The 20641-nt window shown below is 40.4% G+C and overlaps 1 protein-coding gene across 1 annotated transcript in view; it reads right to left on the reverse strand.

The window, feature by feature from the left end:
- Positions 1 to 970: 970 nt before the first annotated feature.
- The window catches only part of ATF6 (activating transcription factor 6), a 61903-nt gene continuing 42232 nt past the window's right edge, over positions 971 to 20641 (reverse strand). Inside the window, exons 12-16 of the mRNA XM_075286700.1 lie at positions 19102 to 19198; positions 17744 to 17805; positions 15623 to 15734; positions 6772 to 6856; positions 971 to 1275 (exon numbers count right to left, since the gene is read on the reverse strand). Of these exons, the coding sequence (XP_075142801.1) occupies positions 1067 to 1275; positions 6772 to 6856; positions 15623 to 15734; positions 17744 to 17805; positions 19102 to 19198 (565 nt within the window). The 3' untranslated portion in view covers positions 971 to 1066. The remainder of the gene's footprint in view (positions 1276 to 6771; positions 6857 to 15622; positions 15735 to 17743; positions 17806 to 19101; positions 19199 to 20641) is intronic.

Raw genomic sequence — 20641 nt, forward strand, 5'->3', positions numbered from 1 at the left:
TAATGACTAAAAGTGCAAAAACACTATCAGCAGGACACGCACAGTGAATGATACAGCCACACACGCACGCATATACGGTAATGGCAGAAGGCAGCAAAACCGTGTTATACGGTACAATGATAAGTACTGTTACGTCCTGGTCATTGGCCTGCCATGCTCAAATAGAAATAGATGAAAACTGATGACAAACCAAAGAGATCTAAGGTTTTAGTGCTTATTCACACAACAGGTTTTGCCAGCTGTGTACTAGAAACTGATGGTCTGATACAAAATAATGGTTCTATTCATGTGACTATTTTTTTAAATGGTCCATGTTACTGATCAATTAAATGTTTGGTTTTCCTGGACCAATTTTTACATATTTCCAAACAGACTTCAGTCTATGAGGTATCTATGAAGACTGGTTACCCTCGAGTATACACTCAGCCATGAAAAAGTACGTTTGTGTGAATGTGCACTTAAACTATCATGTCGTCACATAAGCAAATATTTAAAGAAAATTATGTTTCAGGATAGCCAATTATTTAATGGACATGATATACCAAATGTATGTAAATGTATTCGCTGTTCCCTCATTCACTGCAAATGTGAGGTTTGTAAAACTTCTGATTATTTCAGAGAAAGAAAAAGGTTTGACATAGTGACTGCTTTTTATATGATATTTCTTACAGTCAAGTGCAGAAATTATTCATGAAATAAAATGAATGAAATTGAATCTTAGAATTTCCAGCAATCTGGAATTCTATCAGTGCAGTAAATCCAATAATCTACTATACTTGTCATGCACATGATGGACTATTAGACTGCAGATGATCATGTTTGTTCTATGAGGTTGTGCAGAAATGCCTTCTATAAGTAATGTCGGCTTGTACACGTAGGATATATGCAGCAACGAGAAATAATTTATTGCCTATATATATATATATATATATATATATATATATATATATATATATATATAAAAGCTAAAATACTGCACACATAGTCACACGATCAGCATTACAGCCTTTGCAGACTGATGAGATTCTTTGAGAAGTCATCCAGAAGCTTGAAGTCCAGTCATTTCTTACAGTGGAGATTCAGAGATTGTGCTTACAACATTGGCATGCTCGGGGCCTGAAGCAGCAGAATTGTAATAAGAACTGGTTTGGTTCTCACGGTGTTCTCTGAGGAATGGAGGGATAGTTGCAGACTTTACATGCAAAATCCGTGTGTCCATGACTTCACAGTCTATTTGCATCATGACTTCATATTCCTGTCCATTAATCACATTATCTAAAAGGAGATAGAAAATAATTGAAATATTAAATGCAATAAAACCAAGCAATATCCATTTCACTTGCAGCAAAGTTAAATGAACATGCACTCATGTCACGTATAAAGTTTGCATTAGTTCTGGCCACAATCAAGGCACAAAACATGTTTTTTTCCCTTAAGAACTCAAGACGTTAACACCACTTCATGCACTGTATGTTTTACAGACAAATGGAGAATATACAAATCTATAGGGATAAGAAGACTGCCGCATTTTTCCTAGAACCATAAATTACTGCAGGATCCACATGATGACGTGAGAAGCTTATTATAGTAAATGTCTGACTTGGATGCATACAACATATGGCCCTCAGTTAAAGGCGACAGACATAGTTGAAAGAAGATATGAGGACACTCTTTCCCCCCAGTTTGTTGCAGTAACCTTGGAGGGGTTCCATGGTACTTCATTGGGAATTGCTGCTCTACATAGTGTACTTGTCTTAGTACTCCCAGAGTAAGAGTTTGGAGGCAATCCCAAGGTGTCTGCTTTGTACTCTATTCATTCTGACACTAGAGGTCTCATTCAGTGGAGGAGTTGGGTAAAGTTTAGTGCTGAAAGCCCAAGGTACTGGACCTAAAGTGGTCATCTCCTGTGCAACCAAATACATTCAAATTTGGATTTCTGTAATGCAAGCTACATACCCAATACCCTCACATGGCTATCTCCCATCCTCTATACAGTGCAGTCAGCAGTTTGAAGGGTCAAAACTACTGACAGACTTCCAGAAATAAATATATTAAAGAAAAAAAAAATTAAGGAAAAAAAACTAGAATGGTATTTAAACAAATGTTTACTTGGATTAGAATAATGCCTACCTTTATGCCCGTACAGTTGTGGGACCCTACATTAATATCTAAATATCACAAAGCAACTCTTTTCTCACCCAAAGCAGACATGCCATGATAAAAACTGCAAGAGACACTCAAAACTGGATGCTTGAAAACATTCTAAATACAAGTATGAAAACAAAAGAAACCAAAGTCGCGGTTATTTAAACACAAACCTACTGACACGACCACATCATAGAAACTGGGGCCCACGACCAGCCTAAACAATCCTATACATGAAGCGCCAAACTTTATGCTGCAATTAAACAAGTCAGGCCTCAAAATGAATAAGCCAATAAATATAGTTATATATATTTTTTTTTTTACTATACAACTTTTGGCAGAACTCTGTGCACGCATCAATGTAAACAATGGATGTTTTAATCAGAACTGTGGAGTCGGCAGCCAACCGAACGACTTAGACAATTGCACAGCCTGACTCTGACTCCTGTCACCGCTCCGTCTTGTTCAGACAGAAGCCATACGGCTCCTCTAATTCACAAAAAATATAGTGATTCAATTTCTATAAAATGTAAAAATGCAAAAAACTATACCTCATACAAGTGATACACTAGAATGCAGCATATGCTCTTAAAAGCAGCGTTTTTGGTTTATTCGACCTATTCCGTTTCGAGAACAGAAAGCATTCACTGTGTGTGCCATTTTTCAGTTCAGTGGAATATGGGCCCAGGTTTCACAAGAAATGTGGGCTAGGTTTCAGTTGGACTTCAGAGTTGGAGGCCATGCCATTTAGGATTAGATTTTTCCTCGTACACTAACTTTTCCTGAAAACAATGCTCCACTGTAAGAATATAAAAAACCTGGTTATGTTTTATTACAGACTCACTAAAATATTTTTGAGATACAAGAAATTAACTTTCTGGCTGTAAAAATGGCGATGGGAAGTTTTACTTATGACACACATTCTAGGAATGGTAATCGAAATTCAACTGTAGTCTGCATAGTTCAAAGCAAGACTGAAGCAAATCCCTTCCAAGGGTCAATTTCTCAGGACTCATTTAAGAAAGTGTAGCAATCAGCCCGGCAGAAGAAGAATGTGGCTCCTTCTGCTCCCAAGGGGTAATAATGGTAATGACTAGAAGTCAGATTTTAGACAGTCTAGGACTGTAACAAGATGCTAACATTCCAGACAAGAGTCGTACAAAACTGCAACTGTACTCTCCACATGTTGCTTCATCTGCTGTTCCAATGGATAGATTTGCTGCAAATACTGGACAATATAATCAGAAAGGACGACTAGAACCTGTTAGTCGAATCATCATTTTTAATTCCTTTAAATTGTAAAAATTACAAACCCTAAAATAATCTGAAATGTGACCCATCTGGTGTAAAAAATCTAAGAGGAAAGAGCTTTCTATAAAACAAAATGCTAAACATGATCCTATTCTGAGCAGTCTTCATGGATGAGCTCTACCAAATAAACTTACATTCCCCCCCCCCCTTGAATAAACCATATACATGTAAAAACAAACAAACAAACAAAACAAAAAAAACCAAAACCCTTAGGAGAAAAACATGGTAGAAACGCATCCCGTTTTTTTCCCGCAGTGTTTTTGGAGAGTTTTCTGCCTCTTTTCTATCTATATGGGAAATACCAAGGTTACCAGAGATTTAATTGACAGCTTTTCCATTGCAGATTTTTTCTGCAATGTGTGGATGTGATTACCCAGAATCCCATTCACTTTGCAGGCACTGTAAAACGCAACGTTTTCACAATGTGGGTCTTCAGCCTAAGACCCCTTGTAGATGACTGTTTGACTGGTCAGTGTGCTAGCCAGGTTTTCTGGGATAGCACACTGACCCATTCATTGCTACAGGCCCCTACACATGACCGTGGATGACATGGTCACATGTGCGGGCTGATGGTCCAAGCTACAAAATATGGAACAGGTCCTATTCCTGCCCGATTATGGGGCTTCCATGGCTCCTATTCATTAAATGAAAGTGGCAGCAGAAGCAAAGCCAATGCAGGGTGACACACAGGTGACATTCACGGCAGCTGGTTAGCACACAAGTTGTGTGCAACTGGCTTAAGGTTAAGGCCCCATGGTGCAGAAACACAGCATTTTTTGTTATATATTTTGCTGTGTTTTTATGAGCCAAAGTCAGGAATGGATTTAACAGAAAGGAAAAGTCAAAGCACTTTTTTATATATTTTTCATTCCTTTTCAAGCCATTCCTGATTCTGGCTCAAAAATCACTGGGTTTCTGCAAACATGGGGCATTAGCCCAAGACTACCAACATTTATCAAGAAGGGAATTTTTATAGTCAGTTTTTCTTTGCCACAAATTTACCATAGTGATACACTTGCATCGACAAGGCTTGTATGCTGATGGGTTATTCCGCTTTCTACGCCACCAAATTCAGTAGAATGAGATTGCAACAATTTTTGTTTACAGGCTAACCAGGTGCATTTTTCCATACACACGGCAACATTTTCATAAATTCCCCCCCCCCAATAGAGCATTTAGCTATTGATTAATTTACAGAAATGAAGAGGGAACTGGTAACTGGAGTGACCACACCAAAAAACTTGAAATAAAAGCAGGGCACTAAGTATTTTGACTCTGCATTCCTTTCATTGTGAAATTCCAGGCTGTGGAGTGAGAACCAGAGTCAGGGCCAATGTGGTGTTGAGTTGGATAAATAAAATGACTCTTCTAAATTCTATTAGTCCATTAGCAATATTGTACAATTAGATATATAGTTTCTTTTGTATATTTACTGTTATAGGAATTCAACAACTGTTTTTTTTTGTGAATTAAAAGGCACTTTTTTTTTGTCTGACCTTGGTTGAAGTAGAAGCTGGGTTGTGGAAATTAAGAGTAGTTGAAGTTGGTGGTTTGGCTTACTGACTCCACAGCTGTGGTGAAATATTTACTCTGAGCCGGAGGCTCGCTTATAGCATTCTGCTGAGGAATACTTTTATGTTTAAGTAAAACTGTCCAAAAACAGGTTTTAGATTTTTCAATTAAAAAAAAAAAAAAAAAAAAAAAAAAAAAAAAAAAAGAAACTTTGAAACAGATTTTAGATTTAAACAAAACTACCAAAAACACAAATAAAATACTCCACAGTCATGTTGAAATTTGGTGGGCATTATTTTGTATTTTAATAGTTATTTTTGTTTTGCTTCTTTTTTGGAAAAAAAACCCAAAACCTGAAAATCTATTTTTGTACAGCTTGAAGAACTGAAACATAAAACATCAAAAAATGCTGAAATAATACAGATTACAACACTGATTTCATCATTAACATGCCTGTATCTATTTGGTATCACTGGATTAGTCCTCATGCCCAAATATTGCAAAAAAACCATAAATTTGAGATGAGTGTTCTCTAACAAAGGGCAAGGTAGAAGTTTTCACTTAATTTTTCTCTATTGCTAGCTACTCCATTTATAGCTACTATATTACATTCTCACAGGCCTACAAGGGTTAATCTGCCCCCCCCTTTAGTATAACTTACCGTATATACTCGAGTATAAGACGAATTTTTCAGCCCAGTTTTTGAGCTGAAAAAGCCCCCCTCGGCTTATACTCGAGTCAGCAAAAAATTTTTTTTTTTTTAGGAGGGTGAGTGGGGTTTATAACCAGCCACAATGTCAATGTATAGAATCTCCAATAAAATAGTGCAAAAATTTAAAAAAAATAAATAAATAAAAGTTCTTAATCCCTCCTTTCCCTAGAATACATGTAAAAGTAGAAAATGACAGTGAAACACATATACATTAGGTATCCCTGTGTCTGAAAGTGCCCAGTCTACTGAATATAGGGTATCTGCAGTGCTCCTGTTCCATCAGGAAGGGGTTAATAGGAGCACTGCAGATAACCTATATTCAGCCAGACTGAATTCCAAGTGGGGGAAAAAAAAAACAGTCCTCAGGCTCAGGGAAGGGGCAGACAGACAACCAAAACACCCCCTCCCCTTCCCCAGCATCTACTGCACCCAAAAACTACGACCATTTTAATTTTTGAAATTTTCCAGTAGCTGCTGCATTCCCCCCTTGGCTTATACTTGAGTCAATAAGTTTTCCCAGTTTTTTGTGGTAAAATTAGGGGGGTCGGCTTATATTCGGGTCGGCTTATACTCGAGTATATACGGTAATTGTTCTTTTTGAATGTCCAAGAATCGAACATCCAGTCACTTTAGCGATTATAGGAAACTTTTCCATATTTTAGAAATTATGTTGACATGGCTACATGGATAATTTGAGAGAGCTAGACATCATAGAGCTTTTAAAACGATGGAAACCTAGCAAACTGCCATGCATTATTATACATCTGTGCAGGAAACATAGCAACTGAAGACAACAATCACTTGGAGAAGTTTCCAATGGTTTAATAGTTTGGGTGATTACACTTTTTTTTCTTTTTTAAATTAAAAAGGTCCATCGAGAGTTCATGGCGTTCAACTTTCTCTACCAGAGTGGAAAAATTCCTTTCTGATTCATACGGCCAATGGGACAGATTCCTGTATTCGCATTCTATAGTAAGGTTTGGTTCACACCATATTTGAGCACAAGGTTTATTGCCTTGTCTACTTGGTTAGGGTCCTTTAGGACATCTTTATGTACATTTATTTTATTCATAGAGTGATGCTTTACTTACCATTTACATTAGTTGATGGCAAAATAATTGACATCTTTGGCCTGCTGGTCTTATTTCTGTTAGTAGCTGGCAACAGCAAGTGGTCCTGTAAGAAAAAGTGCAAAATCTAAATTGCCATAGACAAAACAAAAGCAACGTTCAGAGGTGGTTTTATTGTTTAAGAAGTTATGTTACTGACAACATAAGTTATAACATAATGTAACCCATGAAAGCCTAGCAGAAGCATTTATATCTGCTGTATTAGCAATGGATTTTTTAAGGGAATTTTTTTTGCTGGAATCCTGCCATATGAAGATATTGACATGAGTGCAGACCATACTCCTTATATAAGCAGCACCAGCGGAAAAGTGAATTCTACACAAGAAAAAAATGTGTAAGGACTAAGGGCTCGTTCACATGTGGGCAAAGGGGCGGATTTTAACAGCTGATTTCGCTTCAAAATCCGCCCCTTTACAATGGTGGTCTATGCAGACCGCCGGGCTTCTTTTTTTTCCCCACTAGGGGCGGGCTGCTGCTAGCAGAGAAAAGAAGCGACATATCCTATCTTCAGGTGGAAACCGCGGCGCGCTGGGCCGCGGCTTCCGCCTAGCGGCAGCACCCTCCTGTGTCGGCTCATTCATTTGAGCCGACATAGGAGGGGAAAGCCGCAACCGCGATTGTCGCGGCAGGCGGGTTTTGACCAGAGAGAGACGTGGCTTGCCGCGTCTCTCTCTGTGTCAAAACCCGCGCGGGACTGTGAACGTGTGAACTTACCCTAAGTGGCAGTGTGAAAACTGTCATAAATCAGATTTTTTTTTTTTAAAACACAGTGACATGAAATATTAAGGAAAACGGAAAAAAACCAAAAACCCATAATGCTATAAAAACATTGCAATCCAATGATGAATAAAAAAAATAAAAAAAAATGTAGAGGGAAAGGAATTTGTTAGGGTAAAGCAGGAGTAATACTCTCCCTTGCTGTGCTTTATAGTTATGCTGAAAAGCAAACCAACACTGATAGATTACAGAAAAGTAAAATATACAGACTTTGAACAAGGGTCTCAAAAAGGCACCTGGTATTTAAATATTAAAAAAAAATTAAAGAAAAAGTGGTCCAAATGGTGAAACAACAGCTTCCAGAGAGATTCTTCTCCAGAAGTAACCCAAGGTCTTTTTCTGTACACCAACAGACTGGTATATTTAGCCACATAGCAGAAGATCCCCCATCTGTGAGCAATGTTTGCAGTATTACCCAATATGTTTGCTAAAATGGATGTCCTCTAAAAAGTATATGTAGAAAACCATACAAAGGACGCTGTAAAACCCCAAATTCCAGGAAACAGTAAAAACACATAACACTTGGTGGAAAGAATTTCTAACGCAATTGGGGGGGGGGAATCACACTGTTAAAGGGATTCTACCATTAAAACTTTTTTTTTTTTTTTTTGTGGATAAGACGTCAGAATAGCCTTTAGAAAGGCTATTCGTCTCTTACCTTTAGATGTGATCTCCACCGCGCCGTTCCTTAGAAATACAGTTTTTTACCGGTATGCAAATTAGTTCTCTGGCAGCGATGGGGGCGGCCCCAGCGCTGAAAATGTGATGGAGGCATCCCCACTGCTGCTCGAGAACACGATCCTGCGACGCCTCTATCTTCAGCTGGATCCTCCCCTTCTCTGTCGTCTTCCTCCTGCGTCACCTTCGACGCCTGCGCAGTTGGCTCTGCCAGTGAGACACCAGCAGAGCCGAGTGCCGGCCGGCGGCCATTTTTGAGAGGCCGCTCCTGCGTTGAACTACTAGAGCAAGAGCGGCCTCCCAAAAATGGCCGCTGGCCGGCATGCGCAGTTGGCTCTACTAGTGTCTCACTGGCAGAGCCAACTGCGCAGGCGTCTGAGGTGACGCAGGAGGAAGACGACAGAGAAGGGGAGGATCCAGTCGAAGATAGAGGCCTCGCTCTATCGTGTTTTCGAGCAGCAGTGGGGACGCCCCCATTGCATTTTCAGCGCTGGGGCCTGCCCCCATCGCTGCCAGAGAACTAATTTACTTACCGGTACAAAACGGTATTTCTAAGGAACGGCGCGGCGGAGATCACATGTAACGGTAAGAGACGAATAGCCTTTCTAAAGGCTATTCCGACATCTTATCCACAAAAAAAAGAGGTTTTAATGGTAGACTCCCTTTAATCCCTCTTTTTGGACAATTTCTAGAATCATGACCATTGCTACACTACAAAGATCTGGAGAATTCCAGAAATGATGAGAAATTACTAACTTCTTTAACAAGAGTTAAAAAATTACATGAAAATTGCATTGTGGACATGGGGACTAATGGCATTCATAGATTTCTAGACTCAAAAGCAGCATGCACAAAGATTTGTTGGCTTATGGAACATTACAGAATTTGTGACTTCATGTATCCATTAATACTGTACTACACCTCCTCCGTCACACCATGAAAAGCTGCGCTAACTAGATGTGGGTCGATGCTGCCTTTACCTTCTAAATTTTGAAGGTTGTGACACATACTGTATTTGGTAACATCTATTTGTTCAAAGTTCCTCACAAACGTGTGCCCTTGTGCAATAGAGAGGGTAAATCTGCTATCAGCGGGGAGTCCGAAGGCCGCTATACATATACGCTATACAGGACCATCTCAGTTTGACAGTCTTACATATGACCAGCTTCTCTTCATTATTCAAGTTTCTCATCTATTATCATTCTCTTACTTTTCTTTCTTAATTAGAGATGAGCGAACACTAAAATGTTCGAGGTTCGAAATTCGATTCGAACAGCCGCTCACTGTTCGAGTGTTCGAATGGGTTTCAAACCCCATTATAGTCTATGGGGAACATAAACTCGTTAAGGGGGAAACCCAAATTCGTGTCTGGAGGGTCACCAAGTCCACTATGACACCCCAGGAAATGATACCAACACCCTGGAATGACACTGGGACAGCAGGGGAAGCATGTCTGGGGGCATAAAAGTCACTTTATTTCATGGAAATCCCTGTCAGTTTGCGATTTTCGCAAGCTAACTTTTCCCCATAGAAATGCATTGGCCAGTGCTGATTGGCCAGAGTACGGAACTCGACCAATCAGCGCTGGCTCTGCTGGAGGAGGCGGAGTCTAAGATAGCTCCACATCAGTCTCCATTCAGGTCCGACCTTAGACTCCGCCTCCTCCGGCAGAGCCAGCGCTGATTGGCCGAAGGCTGGCCAATGCATTCCTATGCGAATGCAGACTTAGCAGTGCTGAGTCAGTTTTGCTCAACTACACATCTGATGCACACTCGGCACTGCTACATCAGATGTAGCAATCTGATGTAGCAGAGCCGAGGGTGCACTAGAACCCCTGTGCAAACTCAGTTCACGCTAATAGAATGCATTGGCCAGCGCTGATTGGCCAATGCATTCTATTAGCCCGATGAAGTAGAGCTGAATGTGTGTGCTAAGCACACACATTCAGCACTGCTTCATCAAGCCAATACAATGCATTAGCCAGTGCTGATTGGCCAGAGTACGGAATTCGGCCAATCAGCGCTGGCCAATGCATTCTATTAGCCCGATGAAGTAGAGCTGAATGTGTGTGCTAAGCACACACATTCAGCACTGCTTCATCAAGCCAATACAATGCATTAGCCAGTGCTGATTGGCCAGAGTACGGAATTCGGCCAATCAGCGCTGGCTCTGCTGGAGGAGGCGGAGTCTAAGATCGCTCCACACCAGTCTCCATTCAGGTCCGACCTTAGACTCCGCCTCCTCCGGCAGAGCCAGCGCTGATTGGCCGAAGGCTGGCCAATGCATTCCTATGCGAATGCAGACTTAGCAGTGCTGAGTCAGTTTTGCTCAACTACACATCTGATGCACACTCGGCACTGCTACATCAGATGTAGCAATCTGATGTAGCAGAGCCGAGGGTGCACTAGAACCCCTGTGCAAACTCAGTTCACGCTAATAGAATGCATTGGCCAGCGCTGATTGGCCAATGCATTCTATTAGCCCGATGAAGTAGAGCTGAATGTGTGTGCTAAGCACACACATTCAGCACTGCTTCATCAAGCCAATACAATGCATTAGCCAGTGCTGATTGGCCAGAGTACGGAATTCGGCCAATCAGCGCTGGCTCTGCTGGAGGAGGCGGAGTCTAAGGTCGGACCTGAATGGAGACTGGTGTGGAGCGATCTTAGACTCCGCCTCCTCCAGCAGAGCCAGCGCTGATTGGCCGAATTCCGTACTCTGGCCAATCAGCACTGGCTAATGCATTGTATTGGCGTGATGAAGCAGTGCTGAATGTGTGTGCTTAGCACACACATTCAGCTCTACTTCATCGGGCTAATAGAATGCATTGGCCAATCAGCGCTGGCCAATGCATTCTATTAGCGTGAACTGAGTTTGCACAGGGGTTCTAGTGCACCCTCGGCTCTGCTACATCAGATTGCTACATCTGATGTAGCAGTGCCGAGTGTGCATCAGATGTGTAGTTGAGCAAAACTGACTCAGCACTGCTAAGTCTCTGCATTCGCATAGGAATGCATTGGCCAGCCTTCGGCCAATCAGCGCTGGCTCTGCCGGAGGAGGCGGAGTCTAAGGTCGGACCTGAATGGAGACTGGTGTGGAGCGATCTTAGACTCCGCCTCCTCCAGCAGAGCCAGCGCTGATTGGTCGAGTTCCGTACTCTGGCCAATCAGCGCTGGCCAATGCATTCTATTAGCCCGATGAAGTAGAGCTGAATGTGTGTGCTTAGCACACACATTCAGCTCTACTTCATCAGGCTAATAGAATACATTGGCCAATCAGCGCTGGCCAATGCATTCTATTAGCTTGATGAAGCAGAGTGTGCACAAGGGTTCAAGCGCACCCTCGGCTCTGATGTAGCAGAGCTGAGGGTGCACAAGGGTTCAAGTGCACCCTCGGCTCTCCTACATCAGAGCCGAGGGTGCGCTTGAACCCTTGTGCAGCCTCGGCTCTGCTACATCAGAGCCGAGGGTGCGCTTGAACCCTTGTGCACACTCTGCTTCATCAAGCTAATAGAATGCATTGGCCAGCACTGATTGGCCAGAGTACGGAATTCGGCCAATCAGCGCTGGCCAATGCATCCCTATGGGAAAAAGTTTATCTCACAAAAATCACAATTACACACCCGATAGAGCCCCAAAAAGTTATTTTTAATAACATTCCCCCCTAAATAAAGGTTATCCCTAGCTATCCCTGCCTGTACAGCTATCCCTGTCTCATAGTCACAAAGTTCACATTCTCATATGACCCGGATTTGAAATCCACTATTCGTCTAAAATGGAGGTCACCTGATTTCGGCAGCCAATTACTTTTTCCAATTTTTTTCAATGCCCCCAGTGTCGTAGTTCCTGTCCCACCTCCCCTGCGCTGTTATTGGTGCAAAAAAGGCGCCAGGGAAGGTGGGAGGGGAATCAAATTTTGGCGCACTTTACCACGTGGTGTTCGATTCGATTCGAACATGGCGAACACCCTGATATCCGATCGAACATGTGTTCGATAGAACACTGTTCGCTCATCTCTATTCTTAATCTATTTCCTCCATATGTTTAGAAACTACCGAACTTCTTTTTCAACAAAATGGAAAAAAACAAAAAACCTCTCGGGGATAGTCTTACCTTATTGTACATATTGAAGTAATGCAGCCTGTTAGATATAACTAAACCCTCAACAGCTGAAATATTTCTTCATCTGCTCCTTAAAAGGTAGAATAAGCAGTCCAGTAATTTACTCTGTTTACAGCCCTAAATCTGTCACTCACACTAGCAGGAGTGACGTAGAAAGAATAGTTCTGTATTACTTCATCTAGAGTTATAACCATGAAGAGATCCATCCACTATATATCAGCTTCTACCAGCAGAAGGTCTCTATTGTACAAGGAATGTTTACCACATGGAGAGCAGTAAATCAATTACTAAAAGAAATACACAACAATTTAGAATTTGGTATTAAATCACACACAAAAATGTATTTACATCATATAGCATATCCTATAGGATGCAAAACTAGGGATTTAAAGAATAAAAAAGGGCCTTTATTCTGTCACCTTAACTTCAAAACTAATCTTCTGTGAAACGTTAATTAGGCTATGTTCACAACAGTGGCATTTTGTCCAGTGTTCTGATCCATTATAGGATCAAAACAATGTACCGAAAAACAACAAAATGATGGATGCCGACAGAGCTCCCTATGATGGAGCAGAAAAATGGAGTTAGTGTCAACCGAGCCTTGCACCACGCAAGTTATTTTGTAACAGTGTAGTGAATAGTGAGTGCGACTTGCTGCTTGGCCAAGATTTGGGCACATTTATGAATTGCAATTTTTTTAAAAACCAATAACATTTTTGTGCACTCTTAATCCAATAGGCAGATGGTGAAAAGACTGGAAAATCATCAATCCATTATTAAAGAGGCAGCACATTTATCAAGGTGAGGGAATACTTTGATAAATGTATCACAAATAATGGCAAAACTGCCTCTAGCAACACAGACTTCAAAAATCCTGCACATGAGATTCTGCCCTGTGTGTCAGCATCGCTAAACCCCTACCATCATTCAGATCACTGGTGCAGACAACTTCAATGCGCAAACACTGACGGATCAAATAACACATGAAATAACAGGTGTAGAAGATAAAAGGAGGAAGGTCAGAAGCAATACCATAGCTTAGCATAGTACACAATAAACAATGGAGGTAAGAAAGCTTGGAGGGGAATTAGAAGACTTTGGGATGTGTACAGACTTAAATGTCTGGAGTGGAGCTTGTTTTTTAATTCATCCCTTTAGTACGGGGCATAGTGTAGCACTACGTAAACCAGCCTTACATAAGCCAAGGATTGACAAACGCCTGATTATAGATTGGGTACAAGGCCTGTATGGTGGGTTTCCATTACCACTGCAGCTATATTAGTAGCTCTAATGCAATCCACAGATAATGCATTCTGTATGTGATTGGTGCAATGGCATAAAACAGACTTGTGATAATGTAGTCTGCTATGGTTAAGGACTATTCACCTCAAACATACAAAGAGTACTGCAACCACCTGCTGTGACATTTTATTTATCCCCTAGGCGCACCACGACGTAACTGTACGTCCCAGAGAGAGCTTTATTAGCGCACCAGGATGTACAGTCACGTCCCTGCTCCTGGGGCTTCTGGCTAGCAGGGTGCATGGCTGGGGATTGGGAACTCAGCTGTTGCTGGCAGCGGAGACTCCCATGTGTCCCATGAGGGACCACTACAAGCCTCTTCTCTCCTGCTGAGATTGGTGGATCTATTTGAATGTAAATATATATTGTAAGAAGGTGAGAGGCAGAGTGCTGGAGTCATGGTATATCTCCCCCAGATTCCTGACATATGTGTGGTCCAGGGCGGATCTTGAATAAACTGCAGCCTGGGTGTGGTTCATAGGTTCTCTACTGGGCCATAAAAGGCTGCAGAGCCTGCACTTCAGGGCAGATCCTGGGAGGAGAGGAAGTGGCTGGGTCTGCCCTTACACTGAGAGCATTGTGTTACGGTACAGTGTTGTTTTGATTGATTCGTGTGGAGACATATATATCGTGAGAAGGTGACAGGCAGGGTGCTGGAGTCACGATATATCTCCCCTAAATTCTTGACCGATGTGTTGCCCAGTGTGGGTCTTGAGTAGGCCTCAGCCCCAGCAACCTACACTTCAGGGCAGATCCTGGGAGTGAGTGGAGGTGCTAGGGTCTTTCCTGGAGAGCTGAGTTTTCGGGAGACCATACTGGGACTTGTGTTTTGTTTGATCATGTGGCCGGAAGTAAGCCACACGCACAGTTAGCATTATGTTGTATTAGTTAGAGCTCGGACGAGCAGGAGTTTTGTTTTGCCTGAAGTTAAGGTTGTATTTTATTCTGATTATTTCTGGTACTTAACCTGAAGGTTTATTTATTTTGCCATTTTAACTAAATAAACGTGTGTACGTGTGTGTGTGTGTGTGTGTGTGTGTGTGTGTGTGTGTGTGTGTGTGTGAGAGAAAACAAAATTGCACAAAATGGCAATAATATAAACTGTGTCATTCCTACCATAACACAGATTTTCTGAGACAATTTTCTCTCAACGTGAGAGTTCCCCACGCCCAGAACAAATTGAATCAGAAGAAAATAAAGACGCACTCTGGGCATTTCCTCATTAAAATGTTTTACAATGTTGATTGTAGGAAAACACTTTAGTGATCTTACATGAACATGTAACACTGTAATTGGAAAATAGCAATTGGAAATTTCATTTACAATCTTTGGGATCTAACAGTTTTAGAATAAATGATCCCACATGCTTAAGTGTGTGAATAAAAAGAATGTTTGCAATGGAAGTATCTGCTAACAGAAGTGTTAGATTTATGCCTATACATAGATTTACATTCTGAAAACCATTCACTACATTAAAGGGTTATCGAGGGCATTAAACAAGTAATCCAGGTTTCATCTTTAGAATAGATCATCAATATTAGATCACAGTGAGTTGAAGGGTGATATTGCTTGGACATAGACTCTTCATTGTTTACATTGGTCTGGGCTTTACACGGGTTAGTAATGCATATGTTCATATGCTGTACTTGTTGCAGTGGCTGTCCATTACTCAAAACTTCCAAAAAGAGAAATGATTAACAGCAAGACTTATCTCTCTGCCAATTTTATACTGAAATCAGGTGGAAAACCAATATACCCTATTATAGTCTATGGGGTCCACGCGTAACCACTTTTTAAGCAGATAAGGATTCTGTTTTTTTAGGTCCCAGACCCGAAGGACGAAAACCTGAACACTAGTGTGAATCTAGTGTAAAATATGCAACTCTACTTAAAGAAAATACTTTTGTCATTTATTTTCTTTATTTCATACTTACCCTACGAAAAGACACAATATAAAACGTATCACCTCTTCTACGGATAGCTTCCAAAAAATCTTGATAGCTTCTTGGTGAGGAATAATAAACCTGCAACTCATTTACAGGATTCCTAGGAAATCAAAGAATGAAAGAGTAAATGTTTGATCAGTAAACCACTTATCAGGAAGCTAAACAGGTTAGAATGAATTGCTCATCTCTACAAGGTCTGAATAATAACCTTTAATTATAAGTTTTATCTGAATATGAGATACATATACTCATACATATATGTATGTGTTTTATGCATATGTTTCTTACACTAGGTTCACATTAGTGCCCGGAGTCCGTTCTCAGCTTTCCGTCTTCTGCATGCAGAAGATGGAAAGCTGTCAGACCGGGTCCGGCTGTGAGTGCCGGTGAGAGTTTTATGCTCTCCACCGCGAAACCTTTTTTTTTTTTTTTTAAACTGGACACAGAGTACTGCATGTCCGACTCTGTGTCCGATTTTAATAAAATAGTTTTGCGGCGGAGAGCATAAAACGCTCACCGGCACTCACGGCCGGACATCTTTCAAACCCATTCAAATGAATGGGTATGAAAGAGTCCTGCAGGTTTCCGTCTCCTGCTCAGTTTTGTGCAGGAAACAGAAATCTGCAGAATGGAGACCGGGCGCAGATGTGAACGAGCCCTAAGTCTTGCTGGTTTTGTTGCCTAATTTGATCTGATCATTTGGATTCAGAACTGATCCCTTCTGCACTTAAACTCTATTTGGGCATTAATATATTGGGCGAGGCTGAAACATTTAATCCTCTTACATTTAATAGTACTACATAGCATTAAACTCAAGGGTGTATATACTTATTCATCAGTAATACATATTATAATCTACGGTCTAGATTTTGGACATATAGATGTATATATATACATACTGTATATACATTGTCTTTGTATCTTTAAATTCATCTAACTTTCCTGGATTCAGAATATCCAGTATGGTTATTTGGGTTGTGCGTCTCTGAGTGTATCTGGTGTGTTCAGTGAATCCAGTTCCTGGGATTGGGATGCTAATGCCCATGGTGATCTATTTAAGATGGTTCCATCTTGTGAAGAGAGAGAGGAATTGTGATCTATCTCTCTATAGTCATGGAGTAAATTGCTGTTATCATTCTAGTTATTATTTGTATAGAGGTGAAAAGAATCTTTGATCAGTACAACATAGATGGTATCACTTTAAACACACCCAGCTTTCCAGAGCCCAGAAACTATGGTCTTTAAAACATCTAGATAACTTATATGCCTATTTTAGTCTCTATGTACTTATACATTGTGTACTCACTTATCTTTTTTGTTATTTAGATCTCCCCTGATGATCTTGAGAAAGGGTCTCCTTGCTAGGGATAATGGCCAGCTGAACCACCTAATATTAGCAGTCCTGACAAGGCTTCCCCTATGGCTTGACTGTAAAGCCCTGGGAACTAGGCTGGATGCTACTGGTGAATTCTATTACTATTATGGGCTGACCTGACTGTTGCCCTATATACATCATATACCAGTCTGGTTCACTAACATAATATCCTGAACCAGACAGGTCTGTACTGTTACTATTAGAGATGAGCGAGTAGTGTTCGATTGAATACTTCCCCTGCATAGTTATTGGTGTAATCAGTCAAATACCAAGCGGTAAACGCAGTAAAAATTTGATGCCCCTCCCACCTTCCCTGGTGCTTTTTTACACTAATAACTATGCAGGGGAGGTATTTGATCGAATACTACTCGCTTATCTCTACTTACTATGTTTTAAGACACTCTTGAGCACAATTAGATTGTTTATGTTTTATCAGCTTTGCCATTACAAGTTAGGTTTTAGTCATTTTTAGATTAGTGAGATATATTTCAGTGAAGGCTTTGATAATCTAGTGTTCCACTCACTTCAATTTACAGGTTAATTATCCGTGCTATGGGTGCTGGCTGGTATCGCAGGGGCCAGAGTGCTGCTTCTGGTCACAAAACCCAGGGGTTGTCAACAGGCCAGAACCTCAGAGATCCATCATCAACATCCATCAAATCAGGTAAGTCACTTTAAACTCCCTGGACAACCCCTTTACACAACACAAAGCAGTCTTCATGAAATGTACTTACTTTAAGCTGGTCTCTGTGAATTGCATTGTTACTAGTTGTGTGCCATCTTTTCCAACCGATTTCTGTAATGTAAAGTAGATTTAAAAAAATAAAATAAAATGTTTTCTTTGCATGAATATGAGCAGTGGCGGGACAGATTAAAGCAGTGAAGGAAAAGGGTGAGAAAAGTGGGAAAGGGGACTTTTTTCTTAAATAAAATACATTACGTTTCTTATTATTAATTCATGGAAAAATTGAAAGTAGACTTTAATGTAACTTTAGTTTTTCTTAACACCAAAAAAATCAGGCTATAACCAATACATTATATGGCACACATAAACTACATCTCAAACTACAAAAAAAAGAAAAAGAATGAGCCCAAACAAAAAAGTAAAAATGTGAAATGTCTTTATTAACCAGGAATGAATAAAACACCCCACTTGTTAAAATCATTTTCCCAAAGGGGCTTGCACATAATAGAGCAAAACCCGCACAGTGACAACGGAAAATTGACAACATAAGAAAGAATAGTAAAACAAATTACCCAAAGAGAAGTATAGAAACAATGATTATGAAACGACAAACAATAAGTATCTCACAATAACATAAAAGTGACACTAACACATCTTAAGGAAGCCACATGTGGGGGCGATACGTGTGGGGTGTGTACTCAGCTTTCTGACCTTTAGTTTAATTTTTTTTGTCATTTCTCATGATGTAGTAATTGATTTGCATATTAGTGTTACTTTTGTGTTATTGTGGGATACCTATTATGGTTTGTCATTTCATCATTATGGTTTCTTTACTTCCCTTGAGAAACTTGGTTTATTATTATCTATTATATGCCTGCCCCCTTGGAAAAATGTATGTATGGCTTTGTACTTTTAATTATTAAAAGTGGGTTGTCTTATTCATTCTTGGTCAATAAAGACGACATTACATATTTTTTTCAATTTTTTGATTAAGTGCATTCTTTTTCCTTTTTGTGGTTTGTAATATCAATTTTGCATTTCTTCTGTTAGTCAGTCATGTAGATATAACAAAGGTAGAAAGGCAAAGCAGACAACACTAAGATAACAACTAAGAAATACCAGTCAGTCAAGTAAAGGCCCCTTCACACGGAGTATACGCTCACTGATTCTGAAAGTGTAACACGTTCTGAATCAGCGGCGTTAAAACAGATCCCATTGCTTTCTATGGGAGCCAGCATACCTGCGCTCCCCATAGCAATGAATGGGCTGCTCTTTTCCCTATTGCTTTCAATGAGATCTGTTTTAACGCCGCTGATTCGGAACGTGTTACACTTTCAGAATCAGTGAGCGTATACGTTGTGTGAAGGGGCCCTAAAGATGCTGGCAGCAAGTTTTATTTCACCTCACCTGCATGGCCCTTGCTTTTTGAGTGCTCAGTGTTCGCCTAGACTTTGTCCGTTCAACCTCATGTCTATGGACCCAGCCACGGAGTTCTTGGTTTAACCTAATAGGAAACAAACAATTTGTTAGTGGACATAAGGTATCTTTCTATCTTTAAAAGGATGGAAAAAATGAAAATACTGAATTTCTACACAATGCATTATATTATCTAGTGTGTCCACATCTACTGCCAATTGCATCATCTCAATCCCAGAGGGTAGCGGGAAAGCCTTTTAGTTACAATCCTTTCACAAATCAAGGAGAGATGTATGGTATCAATCAGATGTGGTTTATGCTATCCTGTTTTAGCAGTCTGCTACCTATTTGCCTGTTCTCTGTTATAAATTCACTCCTTTCCAGACCTGGCTCTGCTTCAAATGACTCATACTCCATGTCAAATATTTCATATGCATTTCTCCAAACAAAGGTTCACTAAGCTTTGAATATGAGCAAATATACACAAAGTCAATTATATTCCTATGTACTCTGGAATGACTTATGCCATATATTTTATTACTACAGTGAGGTAAGGTAATTTTCAGATTATAAAATCACAAATACAAAATGTTCATAACAATCTAACATAGGTTATCAATCTTTGTCAAAAACATGCTGTAAATTGCAAATGAAACCTGCTGTCATCATGGACATAATAAGTGACAAAATCATGTATGTTCCTGCTTAGCAACAGATGTATGCAATGGAAAAACTCTAAGAAACTCCCCTCCCCCCTCCAATAAGTCAATCATAACTCAGTAAAAGAACAACGGAAAAGGCGGACAAATTCAGACTGCCACGGAGAGAAAAGCTTTTTGAGTACAGTTTGGCTACAACTCAGTGCTCTGCTTTTGTCTATACAAACACAAGAGATCTGGCTTATTTGAACAGTCTATAAATCACAAGGATGATCCAAGAATAGTTCAGTGAATTCCCAGTCACTGAGGGAAAGACTTGGAAATGCAAGTTTCTTACTGCGGCAGAATTAAGATACTGAAACAAAATGGCACACATGGCTTTACAAACACTAACCAACTAATGTAAGAGACTGTTGAAGTGAAGGTTTAGCTTAATGTAATACATTAAAGGTTTATTTAATTTGTCCTTAATATTTTACAATAGTCACATCCAGATATAATTTCAGTACAGAAATAACATACACACACTTCAGAAAGTAACATGGCTTGATTCTATAATTCATATTTTCATGCATAAAATGTCCTGGTCCTGACACACCTACGCCCCCTAGTGTGTTCTGCTATGGACCCCCTCCAGTTTGCCGGACATTGGGGTAGATGACGCCATCACCCACCTTCTTCACAGAGCTCTCTCTCACTTGGAGAAACCAGGGAACACTGTGAGAATAATGTTCTCCGATTTCTTCAGTGCTTTTAACATCATTCAGCCAGGGCTACTGAGGGACAAGCTGGACCTTGTTGGAGTGGACCATCACCTGTCCAACTGGATCCCAGACTACCTCACAAACCGACCTCAGTATTTGAGAGTCCGG

This window comes from Leptodactylus fuscus, chromosome 9 (genome assembly GCF_031893055.1).
Source record: "Leptodactylus fuscus isolate aLepFus1 chromosome 9, aLepFus1.hap2, whole genome shotgun sequence".
Classification (NCBI taxonomy): Eukaryota; Metazoa; Chordata; class Amphibia; order Anura; family Leptodactylidae; genus Leptodactylus; species Leptodactylus fuscus.